The sequence below is a fragment of the Pangasianodon hypophthalmus genome, chromosome 29 (assembly GCF_027358585.1).
Source record: "Pangasianodon hypophthalmus isolate fPanHyp1 chromosome 29, fPanHyp1.pri, whole genome shotgun sequence".
NCBI lineage: Eukaryota > Metazoa > Chordata > Actinopteri > Siluriformes > Pangasiidae > Pangasianodon > Pangasianodon hypophthalmus.
The window spans coordinates 13365374-13379587 of record NC_069738.1 but is presented as its reverse complement, the minus strand read 5'-3'; the positions used below and the strand labels follow the sequence as shown (position 1 = coordinate 13379587).

Sequence of the window (14214 nt, the reverse complement as noted above, 5' to 3'; positions counted from 1 at the left end):
CCTTTGTGTATGTTGTTGCTTGTGCTGTTTTATTTACCATAACGAAGACAAGAGATATGAAAACTGCAATTTTTTTTTTCTGTAATGTCTGATAAGGTGAGTTCACCGGCCATCTTGGGAACTCTCGCAATACTGTCTCTGGTCAATACTGTCTCTGGTTTCTGTTCTTCTTTGGTGTTTTATAATGGTTGGCAGACCTGCTTAATGTAAATTACAAGCACATACTGAACTACTTGTACACAATAATAGTGTACACAATAGTCTTGTACACAGTAATAGTGTAATGATAGTAATAGTGCAGCAGGTAGCTTTGCTGTGTCACAGGTTCATCAGTTCAATCCTGTGCTCAGGATACTGTCTATGTTGGTTAGCATGGCCTCCCTGTGTCTGCCTGGGTTTCCTTCATGTTCTCCGGTTTCTTTAAACCCACCAAAAGCATGCAGGGAAGTGGCCTGGTGCCTCTAATTTGCCCCTAGGTGTGAATGTGTGTGTGCATGGACCTGGCATCCCATCCAAGGTGTATTCCTGCCTCGCATCCAGTTCCCGGGATAGACTCCAGAGCTGCCACAACCCTGAATACTCTGGATAAACAGATTACCTAAGATGGATGGATGAATGAATGAAAAATATTATACATCAGCATTTCAGCGTGGCTTTTGCTATGTCAAATATCCCTTATAGTATAATAGAATATTTTGTACTGTCTCCCTAGGCTCTTGTGCTCTTAAATGCTTTGAGCTACTCCAGAATAGGGAGAGAAGTTGTGTATGAGATCAGGAAAACGCACATTTGGTACTTTTATTTTGGCAGTTTAACTGCAATCAGCAGTTCGGGGGAAATACATATTTTATCAGAAGTACTGTTTATTCTCTCCCAAAGTATGGTGAGTAATTTTATCCATCTTTTCACCCCCAGCAAAGCCAGAGATTCAGTCCCAAATATGCTGACCTTAACAGAATCACATGAACGTAATGTGAGGATAACGATTAGTTCACTGATAAACTATCTGATAATCTTTTACTGGTGAAGATATTTTCTGAGAATGGATATTTCCTTCAGTTCCTCTGATTCCCAAGGTTGAGTGTTTGGAGCCATGTAGATTTGTAGAAATTAATATTATTGTGTTAAATCCTCTCTAGAACACATTGATTTTCTGAAGATCTCTTCATCTACAGTTAAATCAGGGGCAGGAAATGGGAAAACCATAGCAGTATTAATGTCCTAGGTAATGTTCCATCTCCATATATTCCATTTTTTTCTCCCACCAAAATCTGTTGATCTGTTGAGTTGATCTCGTCATTGACATTTAAAAAAAAAAATAGTTGCTGTTAGATGACCTTTTCAGATTGGTCCAGTAAGCTGTAGGTAACTTTATCCACTCTCCAGCTGGTGACACAGGAAGCTTTAACACCACAACACCTCCTTAATACCCGTCATATGTCAAGTTAGCAGTAGCTGCTCAGAAGAGATGACCTATCAACTGGCCAATCACATCCAGAGAAGCATGTGACTTTTACATTTGCCAACTATTTTGTCATCATGTAAACCAGCTTTGGGTCCAAGCACCCTCACCACTTTACATTTACAACATTTACCACACAACATTATCCAGATCCATTATCTCATTTACTCAGCTGAGCAGTTGAGGGCTCGTTCAATGGCACAGCTTGGTGGTGCTGGGATTTGAACTCACAGCCTTCTGATTATTAGGAGGCTAATCTCTTAACCACTGAGATGCCACTTGCTCAAGAACCTGCCCCTATCATCTTAGCCCTAGAGGACTAGTTTATGGCCTTCTGGAGGCACACACTGTGTATGTTTTTGTGACTGATTTCCTGAATCACCAATTATTCTCCCTTTGTTCCACATCCGCAATGACTTTGTAAAGTTTGGTTTGACCATTGAAAAAATGTCATTAATCATAACAAACCAAAATATATATATATGAGAGAGAGAGAGTTGTGTTCATCACATTATACCAAAGTTCAGTGGTGTCCCCTAAATGTAAATGTGGCATGAAAGAATAAATTTTTTGTCCAGATAAAATACAGACAGTTGGTTAGGGCACTGATTCTGCGTCATTCCCCAGGTGCAACCTTTCCAACGTACTTATCAGCATCTGTCACCTTCCGTTACACATCTTCATTCTCCCCTACTCCATCTGTTTACAGGAGAGACTTCACTCCTTCACTCCAACAAACATTCTGAAGGGTTAAAATTGTAGATCTACAATTTTATTTTACATTTATAAAATGAAATTGAATGCACTGGCCTTATCAAGCATTGTAGTGGATTTAGTCGTTGTGATAAACATTTGTTTGGTACTTATAAACTAAACTCGTCAGCCTGTTTCAATCCTCACGTGTTTACGATTCCTTGCTGTTGCTAATGAGATTACAGAGCATTATGTTGTTTTGGGATTAGTCAGCGGATATTCAGGTGGGGGACAGCAGCGTAAAACGAGTAGCATTTAAGAGTCTCAAAGTGGCACAGCCTTGTGAGGCACAAAACAGCACTTTGAATCAGATATGAATGGTTGCTTTTGATGAGTGCAGACATCAGGTATAAGGTACGTAAAGATTATCATCTTGAATTTTTCTAGTTTTAGCGTAAAGACCTGTTCTTTCTCTTAAACATTGAAGAGAAATGCAAAATTAAACCTTGCAATTGCCTTCTTTCAACACACATTTTCTAATGACAATTTTTTAATTTTTATTTAATAGCTTATGCTAGTAGCAGTCACCAATAATGTAACAATATTTCATCAGTGCAAGCTCTTGATTACTTTGTCTACTGTTAATGATCAGAATTTTGTAAATAATTTTATTAGATTTACTGCTTAAACAGCTTGTTTATTTGAGTGGACCTATTACCTGCTCAGTTTTTATATTAAAAACTACATAAATGTTAAAGGTGAAATAGATAAAATAGGTTGTATTAATGGAAATATTTGTTTATGCAGTCCTTCAGTAGAATACACACTGCTTTGTCTTAAACTGAACTGTAATTTGCTCTTATTTTTTCAGCTCCTGACTTGAGCCGTAGAGCTGAAACACTATTATTCATTTGCGTATATTAAATGAGGTGAAGGCCATTTGCATGAGTCAGAAAATCTGCCAGTGTTGAGTCTTGAGGAAGACACAGAACCAAATAATTCCCAGCTGCACGCCTTAACAACGTATTAGAATCGAAAAATGGATGCCATAGTGAGGAAATCCCTGGCCAGCTGTGTATCAGGGGTGAAGGATGGAGATGGTAAGAAAGGGAAGGCTGTTAGGAGGAAAAGTGCACCCTGCTGTTACTCCCACATCGCTTACGACTCGTCCTGGATTCGAGCCTACCAAGCAGAGCTACACAGAGAAAGGCAAGTACTTTGAGAAGTCCTGAAGGACAAAATAATGATAAAATCAGAATGCACAAATGAAATTAAAGTAAAAACAAAGAAATCTGTAAATCCAAAAGCACAAAAATCCAGATACTAAGTGAATGTTGCCTGCTTACTACAAGCATCAGAGAAAATACAAATATGTCACCGCTTTGACTTTGATCTCTCGCAGCCACATACGTTCAGCTCGCTGCTCAGGGAGAGAGTGACAAAGAAAATGAGAGAGAGAGAGAGAGAGAGAGAGATCACATTAATATACATGGGCCAGTAGAGCTCACGTGTATCGTACCCTGTTAGTCGTTACCCCTCTAGCTCATCCCCAAACACTTCCTTCCCAGTGCAGACCCACATTAAACCACTCCTCCACCTGCTACAGCAATCTGGAGGCCATTTAAGAGTCAATATGTTAATATGATTCAGGCAATCTTCTGACTGTTTATATTCTTATGCTCTTTCTCTAACCTCCCGCCTCCACTGACTGGCTGCAGCTCCTGCCAATCACGATGTAGTCAGACTTCTCACATGCTTGAAGTTGGGGTGTGATGATGTTGGGTTTTTCTGGGCTGCGTATAAATTTCCAGCCTAATTCTTCTGTAGAGCTCTGATTCTGAATTACTATCATGCTGCCAAAAACCGATAGCAAGTAACGATAAACATTAAATATAGGCAAATTCAACTAATATTTCAGGGCAATGTGCAAGAAGTATTTTTTTCCTCTCCTTACTCAGTAATAATTTTTCCCCCATTATCAACAGAAAAACTTTTTAAAGCTTTTTAAATATGAAATAACCAGTCATGCATGACAAACATGCAATGACAAGTTGGCTTTTTATTCCTACCTTTTCCAGTTTGAGTACTCTTAATGTTGTGTTTTCAGATTTGCTGTTGTGGTTTGCTGTGTTTTTTTTTAAATAATTATTTGCGCTTTTGGATTTGCTGTGTTTTCTTGTTTTGCAATTTTGTTTCCCACCTCAGGTCTGTAACTCAAAGCCAAGAGAAAAATGAACTGTTAAGAAGCCCTTAAATCCTTAACGTGATAATGATTGGAGATGCTGTTATGAACCTATGTTATATTCATACAGGAAACTGAGACAAGGCATATTAGCTCAGAAGAAGGCAGAGAGAACAGTTTTGAAGGCCCACTACAGGAACCCACACCATTACACAAAGGTCAGAGTGTGGCCCATAAATGTTTTGCTGATGATGAGATTAATCTTTGAGTGTAAAGTAATGGATGAGAGCCTTTGTTTTCTGTTTGTGCTTTTCAGACACCCCAGGACAGGAAGCACTTAAAAACCAAAGCCTCTACAAAAAAAGATGACTCACTCTTTGGTGCCTTCCAGGGACTAAGTCTCAATATGGACAGCGTTCGGTCTTTTAAACCTACAGCACCAAGTGCAGAGCAGTGTAAAGTCATGTGATAAAGAATCCCAAAATAATTTTCATCAATAATGTTCACATATCCTGCACCTGTTACAGCAACATAATGTGGCACATAATGTGGATAAATATTTAACTGTTTTAAACTTAGCTCATCATTTTGATTGTAATTTTATTCATCTATATTTGTAATTTTTTGTCATATTATATAGATTTTCATATTAGATTCAATCAAATCATGAATAAATAAATGGAAGTGGTGAGAGCTGCTTAAATACAAAAGTATATGTTTATATCTACAGTTCTTCAAAAGTTTTTTCAGCTAAATCTTTTCCAAGATCATCATCTCTACCTTTTCACATGCTAATACATATGATATAGCCTGAATATGATGTAGTCCACCCAGAATTTCAAATCCCAGTTCACTGGTTCGTCCAGGTCATCTACTTCTGGGAATAGATTTGGTTCACCAGGTATACATAAGGATAGTGAGGAGAGAAGTGAACCCTGTGTAAATAAGTAGTCCCAGAAATCTGTAAAACTTTCCCAGTGCCATTTCATCCAGTGTTACAATCATTTGCACATGTTCAAGATAAGCAAAAAAAAAAAAAAAAAAAACGATCTCAGCACCAGTGGCGAAGTCGCCTTCATGTAAGGTGTGACTTTGTCTATCATTCAATTATTATGTCCATATTATTTCTATTCTATTATTTATAACTCAAAATAATCTTCACAGGTGTCAAAAAGGAGCCATGAACATCAAGCAGGTAGATGAAAACGCAAAAAATGCTCTGAAGTATGTTAGTGGATTGGTTACAAAGTGATGGCTGAAGATTCAAAATAGATAAATAAATAAACAAATAAGTAAAATAAAAGAGAAAGCAGAAGAAGAACCAGGGAGAAGGGCAAGTTCATGTATCTGCGCAGTCTCTGAAGGTGAACGAAATAAGCTACAACTTATTGACACTTCAACAAAGATAATATAATTGAAAACAGAAATGAACAAATAGGTCTTTGGTAAATAGAGATAGATCTGTACCGATGCTTTTTTCCAGTCAGTTGACTCTATTTCTTTGCTCAAACAGTTACATACAGTATAACAGATGAAGACCCCTACATGGTCTCATGCACTTTAGTATTGTTTTACCCTTGTTATTGCGTTGCATTTTTGTATTTTTGTATTCTTCATTTCATCTCCCCCCTGACTTTATATCTTTGATTCTGTGTTTGCACCTGACATCAAGACAAATTCCTAGTACTGTAGAGTGTTCTTTACTGTACCTGGCAATAAACTGTTTCTGATTCTGATTCTGCATGATTTCAGCAACACATACAGGAAATGGGATATCCTCACAGTGGAAATTTGTTCACTCACCCAAATGAAATTTGAGTTAAGAAGCTGATTAAATGCAGCTTCTAAATATAAATACATTTTGTTGTGCACTTACTCATGATTATAAAAATATACACTTGTCATATGCACCAATATTGTGTGTGATAACTACATAAATAGCATTGTAGAATACGATTCTATTAGTATTTCTACAGTACATTTGGGCACATATAGTAGAATAACTGTAAACTTATACTATATGGCCAAGAGTTTGTAAAACACCTGACCATCACATTCATATATGCTTGTTGAAAATCCCATTCCAGAGTTAGTCCCCTTTTGCTTTTATAATAAGCTCCACTCTCCTCGGAAGGCTTTTCCACTAGATTTCGGAGTGTGGCAGTGGTTTCTTTCTTTTTCAGGACTTTCCCAATTGTTGTTGGCTATGCCCAATGCTTGTGCCATGGCTCTGATTGATTTTCCTTCTTTTCTCAGCTTCAAAATGGCTTGCTTTTCTCCAATAGACAGCTCCCTGGTCTTCATGTTGGTTTATCCTTTTTAAGAACAAATGCAGTCTTCACAGGTGAAACCCATAGCTCAAGATTAGACATTCAGAGCTATTAATTGTTTAAACAATCAATCTAACAGGGCAGACCCTGGCAACAAGAAACACCTGTCAGTCACATGTAATTTTAATCACATGAAAAATGGATGGGTTCAAACAAAGGGTGCCATGTTTTAAGTTGTTTAACACTTCTAGATGTATCATTTGATAAATATATCTGCCTGAGTAAAGATGGGACAGTGATTGTCCACTGTTCACTGAAGAACAGTGGTAGGAAAAGTCATGATTTCAGGCTTTGGATCTTAGGTCTAAAGAAAATTAAGCAAGGCAATATTTGTTCCTCTCACAGTGAAATGGATGAATTGAAAGAAGAAATTCAGCAACTGAAAAACATGCTGAGGAATCCACAGGACCGAAGATCCGTGGCCTCCATGATTTTACATCTGTCTGACCCCTGCCCCTTTTTTATGTGCTACTTTCGGAGCCCTGGATAGCATTGTTCTCATAGATAGAGGGGCCGTGGTGTCTGTTACAGATTCACCTGTTCCTATTACTAAGTGTACCACTTGCTTATCAGGACTATCTGGTTTCAGAACTTTTCATTTACTTTGGTAATTCAATACTCTGTTCCAGGAACTGTGAACAAAAGACAAATTAGATGTGGGTTTTTAATAGAGCCTGTTAATGTCTCAGGCCTGCCTGTCTGTTAATAACCACTAAAAACATGAAGCCAAGAAACCCACTGTTGAAACTGTCAGCAGATTAGTTGCTAGTGGCATAATGGTCACCTGCACCTCTGTCGCTAATGGTCCAGTGTGCCCTGTAAAGCATCTGGAGGATAATTTGTGTCGATTATACTTGCTCTCAATCCCATGACACCCATTGCCTAAAGCCACACCCATTGGTGCGAACCCTTCTACTATCCTCAATCAGATTACACCTAAGCTTAGTATTTTCAGCACTTTTAATATTACTAATGGTTTCTGGTCATTCCCTGTTCTCCCAGATGACCAATACTGTTTCGAGTTTACCTGAAATGGTCAGCAATATATGTGAACAAGGTTACTGCAAGGCTACTGTGACAGTTCAACTCTGTTTCATAATGTGGTGGCACAGATTATCAAGCCAATCATTTTGATTGCAGCCATCAATCCTCTGTGATATTTGTGCACTGTTACCAGTCTATTAGCCTGTTTAGCCAAGGCAGAATTTCTTCTTAGCTTAATTGTTCCCACCCAAAGTCACTTATTTAGGCCAAAGTAAAGGGAGTAACAGGAAAGCCCCATTGCCAGACAGAATTCAGACCATAACTAGTCTATCTAAGCCAAACATCATTACTGGTCTATAACCAATTTTTTATGATTTTCTCCCTAATTTAGTCATGGCTAATTCCTACCCATCAGACAGCCCTCCCCATCACACGACAGCTACCAACCAGAGAGGACGAAGGCTATCATGTGCATCCTCTGAGGCACAGGAAGCCAGCCGACCGCATCTTTTTGAACTGCTGCTCATGCAACATCAGTCGGTGGGGTAACACACTCGGAGGAAAGTGCTATCTGCCCTCTTCTGTAAGCATGAGCTAACAGACGCCCATGATTGGTTAGTGTATCCCTGATTTTAGGTCTGTCTGACCTCCACCCCATTCTACATGCTACTTTTGGAGCCCTGGATAGCATTGTTCTCGTAGATGCAGGGGCCGCGGTGTCTGTTACAGATTTACCTGTTCCTATTACTAATCTTGCCACTTGCTTATCAGGACTATCTGGTTTCAGAACTTTTCATTTACTTTGGTAATTCAATACTCTGTTCCCCGAACTGTGGGTAAAAGACAAATGACTGTGTAAGGATACTCACCGTCCAACCTGTAAAACTGACCTACTAAAACAGTAATAATAGAGTGAGAAACAATAACAACATTTTATGAATTTCTCAGCAGTAATACCTCATTTCTGAGCCCTGATAGCTCAGTCGGTAGAGCATCAGACTTTTAATCTGAGGGTTCAGATCCCTGTCTGGGCAGACATGACATTTATTGGTGGTGGTATCTCAGTGGTTCAGATATTGGGCCCTTGAGCAAGGCCCTTAACCCTCAACTGCTTAGTTGTATAAATTAGATAAAGGTAAGTCGCTCTGGATGAGGGTGTCTCCCAAACACTGTATATGTGATATAAAATGTATTTCTTATGTACACTGCTGTCACCCCACACTGACTCGAATAAAGTCTGTAGGTTGGTTTAAACTTTATCAAAAAATGTACTCACCCTTTAAAGTGGACTTCTGTAATGAGGATGGTTTAAATAAGGAATAACATCCGGGCTGTTAAACATCCTGCTTTAAAACAACACTAGGACAAAAATCAGAATCTAGCAACATATACACATGCATCCACAAACACATCCTTCACACAGATACTGATCCGCTCTCATGCTCACGGACATATAGGATTTCTGTAGTGTCCCGTCACTGCATGCCAGATCGTCCACTAGAGGGAGAACAAAACGTTTCCAGCAGCAGTAAAAGAAAAAACTGTCACTGTTCTGTTGTTATTGTGCTGCGAGACAGTTTCCCAATGTCCCAGAACACTCATCTTCTTCAACATTTTAATTAAAGGTTGTGGAGTAAACAATACTCACTAAATGGACCCATTTTCTTTATAATAAGCTACAGGATTTTAAAGATGTTGATAAGACACTGAAGTTATTCTAAATCAAAACAACTGCTGGTGCTGTATCAGTTTGTCTCTTGTCCACCAAAACCTTCGACTAGTTCCTACATGTGTTTAGTCCCTATCAAACAGCATTTGATGGCCAAAAATGGAAAAATAAGCCATGGTCTTGTATTTCCCTGGGTTTAACTGGGTTTAATAATTTGTACTATATACTCTCATTTCAGAGCTCAGATTAATCAGATGCACACTCACAAGCACCAACAGTAGAGTTCTGAAGTAGGAAACCCACTCCTAATGTTCTCACTTACTAATCGTGACAAACTTTTAAAAAACCTAGCATTAAAGATTATGAACATTTTCACCTTCTACTCCTGGGCAACTGATCCGTCACTCCAAACTACACTAGCCAGAGCGACTCCTGTAAGAGCCACAAGTGAAAACCCCAGAAGCATTAAAAAAAAAAGTGTCCACCAGCAAGAGAAAGGTGACAGTTAAGAGGATTTCTGATCAGTGAACCCAAAGTGGACAATACTGTAAAAAAAAAAAAAAAAAGATGGCTCTTTGTCCAGTGTTTTGCTTTTGAGACTATTTTTTTCACTTGCTTTTCACTTGATGAAGAATGTGCCTATGTGTGTACATGCTACTTACTGATGCAGAGGCTGAATGTGTCCACACCCATACTGTAGATGCTGAAGCAGCCCTGAGTGATGAAGTAAGCTCCCACTGTCACCATCTGTCCCATCTGTAACCACCGTCTGCATGTTAAACTAAATATTAAATTAAGTGAGTGTGTAAATGTTTAAACATTGCTTGATTGTTGTGGGTAGGGGCCCGGTGGCTCAGTGGTTAGCCTCGCACCTCCAGGGTTGGGGCTCAAATCCTGTCTCTGCCCTGGGCATGCAGAGCTTCCTGTGGGGGTTTCCTCCAGGCACCCCGGTTTCCTCCCCCAGTCCAAAGACATGTGTTGTAGGCTGATTGGCATTTCCGAAATTGTCCATATGTGAATGGGTGTGTGATTGTGCCCTGCGATGGACTGGCACCCTGTCCAGGGTGTCCCCCGCCTCGTGCCCCAAGTTCCCTGGGATAAGCTCCAGGCTCCTCACAGCCCTGTGTAAGATAAACAGTACAGAAGATTGACGGATGGATGTATACAGGAATATAAGGCACACTCACACACAAAGTACTCATTATTTACATTTCACAATTTTCTGAAGTTAAAAATTGCATTTATTTGTTGAAATAGTTATTACACTGCATTTTTGGGAATGAAACACTGACCATTGTGTATGTGTTTGTGTTGAAATATTTGATGACTTTATCCAAAGCCCAGAAGCAGCACTTTAAACACATTTTCACAGGGCAACAACACTGACAGCATCTCCTTCCACCTGGGATCATCAGTGTCATAAACCTCCAGCATTTATCTTCACGATATTCCAGAAAGAACCGGATGCCCTGCAACATGGTGACAAAGACAGAACCAAATGCCATGGAGCCTGTGTGGTACCTTCAGAAAGCAAAGTTCTCAAATTAAGTATAAAAAAATTAGTTTTTTTAACCTCAGAAATCAGCTGCATCATGCAACAGTTCTAACCTGCATACATATTGTACATAAGGACATGGATAAGGATATTGCTATACTTTGTTTAAAAATGTTATTTTATATAATCTTGGTCAACATTAAACAGACCTGAATGTTAATCATTTTTGTTTAAAAAAATAGAATGTTTTATTCTTTTTTTAAACTCATGCACAATCATTTTTTTTTTTACTGTTTAATGAGTGTTATTTAGAAAAAGGGTCAATTCAGATGACATGATTACACGTTAAAACAAATTTAAAGTATCTGGAAATGTTTTTAAATAATTTTTGCATGAAAGGGTTAAAGTGTGGATCAGAACAGAAACACCTTACACATTTTTGAAAAACGAAAAAACTTTTGATAATGAATTACACAGCTAGCGAACAAACACTTTATAAAAACACAGAGATGCGCAATTTCATGTTCCTTTTTTCCTACACTGTGGCGCACGAGCTGAGCGTCAGTTACACACATACACACACACACACACACACACACACTCAGGCTAGTCCCCCGACTGTCAGCAGAGACAGAGAGATAAAAGTAACCAGTGAAAAGCAGATTACACTCCAACCTGTGGATTTACTCCTTCCTTTTGCGCATGACGCGGGCGCGCAAGATGGAGAGGTCGAGCAGCTCAGTTCTGCACGAGAAGTTTCTTATTCTACACCACTGAACAAATAGCGACTTGATTTTATTCTAAACAGGTTCTATTTCTTTTGTCTGTATTTACAGACCTATAGCGTCAGTCATGATTAAGTAGTTTGTGTATTTCTTACATTAAATGTAACTGTTTAGCCTACAAACCAAAAAAACCTCAACTAAAACCAGGCTAGATAAAACTATTAGAATGGACAGCTCAAGTGGACAAGCAGGCAGTGAGAGCTGTCCTCCTCCGAATGGAGACTCCAGAGCTCGGGGCAGGTTCTCCTTCTCTGCCTGGCGCTCCTCCTCTCTGTCCTCCGCACACGGAGCTGGAGCTGGAGGTGGAGGGGATCTGAGCCGGAGGCTCCTGAGTCTCGTTCGTAATTACCACGAGAGAGCTGCTTCTACAGCCGACTTTAACACCAAACCCACTGAGGTGACAGTGGGGGTAGACGGACTGACCACGGCCGAGCCATCTGCAGGGACCTCATTTACTTCTAATATGGAGGAGTGTGAGTCCAGTGACCAGTCCACTTACCTCCACAAGCAGCTGAGCTCCATGTTACAACCCGGAGTCAACAAGCACTCGCTGCGCATGTTCGGCAGCACCCAAGGAGTCGCAGCTGAGCAGGAGAGAGTCCGCTCCTTTGGGGTCTGGATTATACATCCATACAGTGACTTCAGGTAAGATGCTATATAACGTTCATGAATATTTACTTACGAGTTGGATTACTCAGATTTTATTTTGTTATGTATTATTTCGAGATAACAATCAGATAAGCTGTATAATATTTTAAGCGAAGCAAAAATATATATACTCACTGGCCACTTTATTGGGAACACCTGTACATCTGGTCATTCTTGAAATTATCCAAAAGAAATCATGCAGATGAGATACATGAGGTCAAGAGCTTTGTTCACATCAAACATCAGAACAGGTATAAAATGTGATCTTGGTGACTTTGATCGTGGTTGTTGGTGCCTGACATGCTGGTTTGAGTATTTCAGAAATTGTTGATGTCAGAAATTGGGATTTTCATGCATACAGTAACAGCCTCAAACAAAGTGGTGCAAAAAACAAAAGATGTCCAGTGAGTGGCAGTCCTGCAGGCGGATGTGAGAGGTCAGAGGAGAATGGCCAGACAGGTTTGAGCTGTTAGGAAGTCTCCGGTAACTCAAATAACAACTCTTTACGACCATGCTGAGCAGAAAAGCACCGGATGTAGTGGATGAGCTAGAGCAGCAGAAGACCACATCAGGTACTACTCCTGTGAAACTGGACGGCTGAAGTTTGGAAAAACATCATCTGGGGAAAGCAATTATGAAACGTATACACGGCCATTTCCGAAGCCTTATAATTGGAATATACTGTATAATGTTGGAACTTGGGGAGGGGGTGCACAAAAAAGAACCAGAGATGTGTGTTTATGGATGTGAAAGGATAAGTTGATTTAGAAAAGCTCTCAAAACAGTTCCATCCAGCACCCTAAAGGATTCTCTGACTTCTTCTTCTTTAAATGGAAACTGTAAACATTCTGTGTAGAATCCTACAGCATAGGATTTCTGCGTCATGAAAAGCAGAACTGTTATCCATCCAAAGAACCTTTGAGGAGCAATTCATTTTCTCAGAGTCTGAATGTGTGAATGCCGTTGACAATCTTGGGCAAGAATATGTATACCTGACGTACGCCATTTTAATTTCAGTTATGTATTGAAGTAATGAAAGAATATGCAATGTTTTGGTCATTTTATATGGGCCAGTTGCATTGGTCTCTCTTTATATTTGTATATATGATTATAAGCAAAATTTCATGACAGAAGGTCAAAAAATCAGTAAATTAAAAAAATAAAATCTCTGTTGAGAACGAATAATTTGCAGAACTTAAGCACTCTTCTGTAGTCACCTTTCTATCCTGAGGTCACAGTGCATGGAGAGAAATGACTCAGTGAGAGTTGAGTTTGTCAGGTTGATATCCTGTGGTATTAGTGTGCAGGAAGTATAAGTACAGATAAATGGATAAAGGGATTGGAGACTGAGAGAGAAGTGCACTGGGCGAACTCTGCACTAATACAGTAGCATGTATTTAATGCAAATTTTAAACATTTGCATTTTAAAGATATTTGCATGATACTTTGAAGTATTTGCATTTGTAGGTTTTTTTATTTGTTCAGTACCAGTGTTGCCTGGATGCCTGGTACATTGTACCTGTATGTCCTGTGGTCAAGGTAGACAATTTTGTGCCAAATCAACATCTATTAATCAGCTAAAAGTCTATGTTTTGCTGTTAAAACTATTCTGTGATTTTTGAATAACAAGGTAGTTGGTCACATGGAGTCACATAGCCAGGAATTCATTTCTGGCAAGAAAAGGATATATGCAAAATAAAACTACAGCATGATCTGTGCGATTAAATTGCAAAATACGACATGCTCGTGCATTTTGGATGGTGATAGGACAGTAGTAGAAGCAGTGATGGCATGAATTTATTATTTAATCATTTAAGGTACTATCTACCATCACCCAGTCTTGTCAAATTATAACATTGCCATAAAATGTCTTTATTTTAATGTAAATGATAAAAATAACATGCTGGTAATAGGAGAAATGACATTATGCAATCAAATTTAGCTTGCATTTTCTTCTCTTGCAATA

At 39.1% G+C, this 14214-nt stretch overlaps 2 protein-coding genes across 2 annotated transcripts; both read left to right on the top strand.

Annotated features, from left to right (window-relative positions):
- The first annotated feature begins 72 nt into the window (after positions 1-72).
- Positions 73-6135, top strand: si:ch211-81a5.8 (uncharacterized protein LOC560648 homolog). The gene is made up of 3 exons (XM_053231394.1): positions 73-3364; positions 4468-4555; positions 4654-6135. The coding sequence occupies exons 1-3, from the start codon at positions 3195-3197 to the stop codon at positions 4804-4806; spliced, it is 411 nt and encodes a 136-aa protein (XP_053087369.1). The 5' UTR covers positions 73-3194; the 3' UTR covers positions 4807-6135.
- A 5207-nt stretch (positions 6136-11342) lies between these two features.
- Positions 11343-12849, top strand: LOC128317720 (potassium/sodium hyperpolarization-activated cyclic nucleotide-gated channel 4-like). Its single transcript, XM_053231547.1, has 2 exons — positions 11343-12245; positions 12771-12849. The coding sequence occupies exons 1-2, from the start codon at positions 11767-11769 to the stop codon at positions 12847-12849; spliced, it is 558 nt and encodes a 185-aa protein (XP_053087522.1). The 5' UTR covers positions 11343-11766.
- The last annotated feature ends 1365 nt before the right edge of the window (positions 12850-14214 follow it).

Coding starts and splice junctions, on each gene's coding strand:
- LOC128317720 (XM_053231547.1), top strand. CDS start 11,767: ATGGACAGCTCAAGTGGACAAGCAGGCAGTGAGAGCTGTCCTCCTCCG. Junction 12,246..12,770: donor CATCCATACAGTGACTTCAG/GTAAGATGCTAT, acceptor CATGCTGAGCAG/AAAAGCACCGGATGTAGTGG.
- si:ch211-81a5.8 (XM_053231394.1), top strand. CDS start 3,195: ATGGATGCCATAGTGAGGAAATCCCTGGCCAGCTGTGTATCAGGGGTG. Junction 3,365..4,467: donor GCAGAGCTACACAGAGAAAG/GCAAGTACTTTG, acceptor ATATTCATACAG/GAAACTGAGACAAGGCATAT. Junction 4,556..4,653: donor ACCCACACCATTACACAAAG/GTCAGAGTGTGG, acceptor TGTGCTTTTCAG/ACACCCCAGGACAGGAAGCA.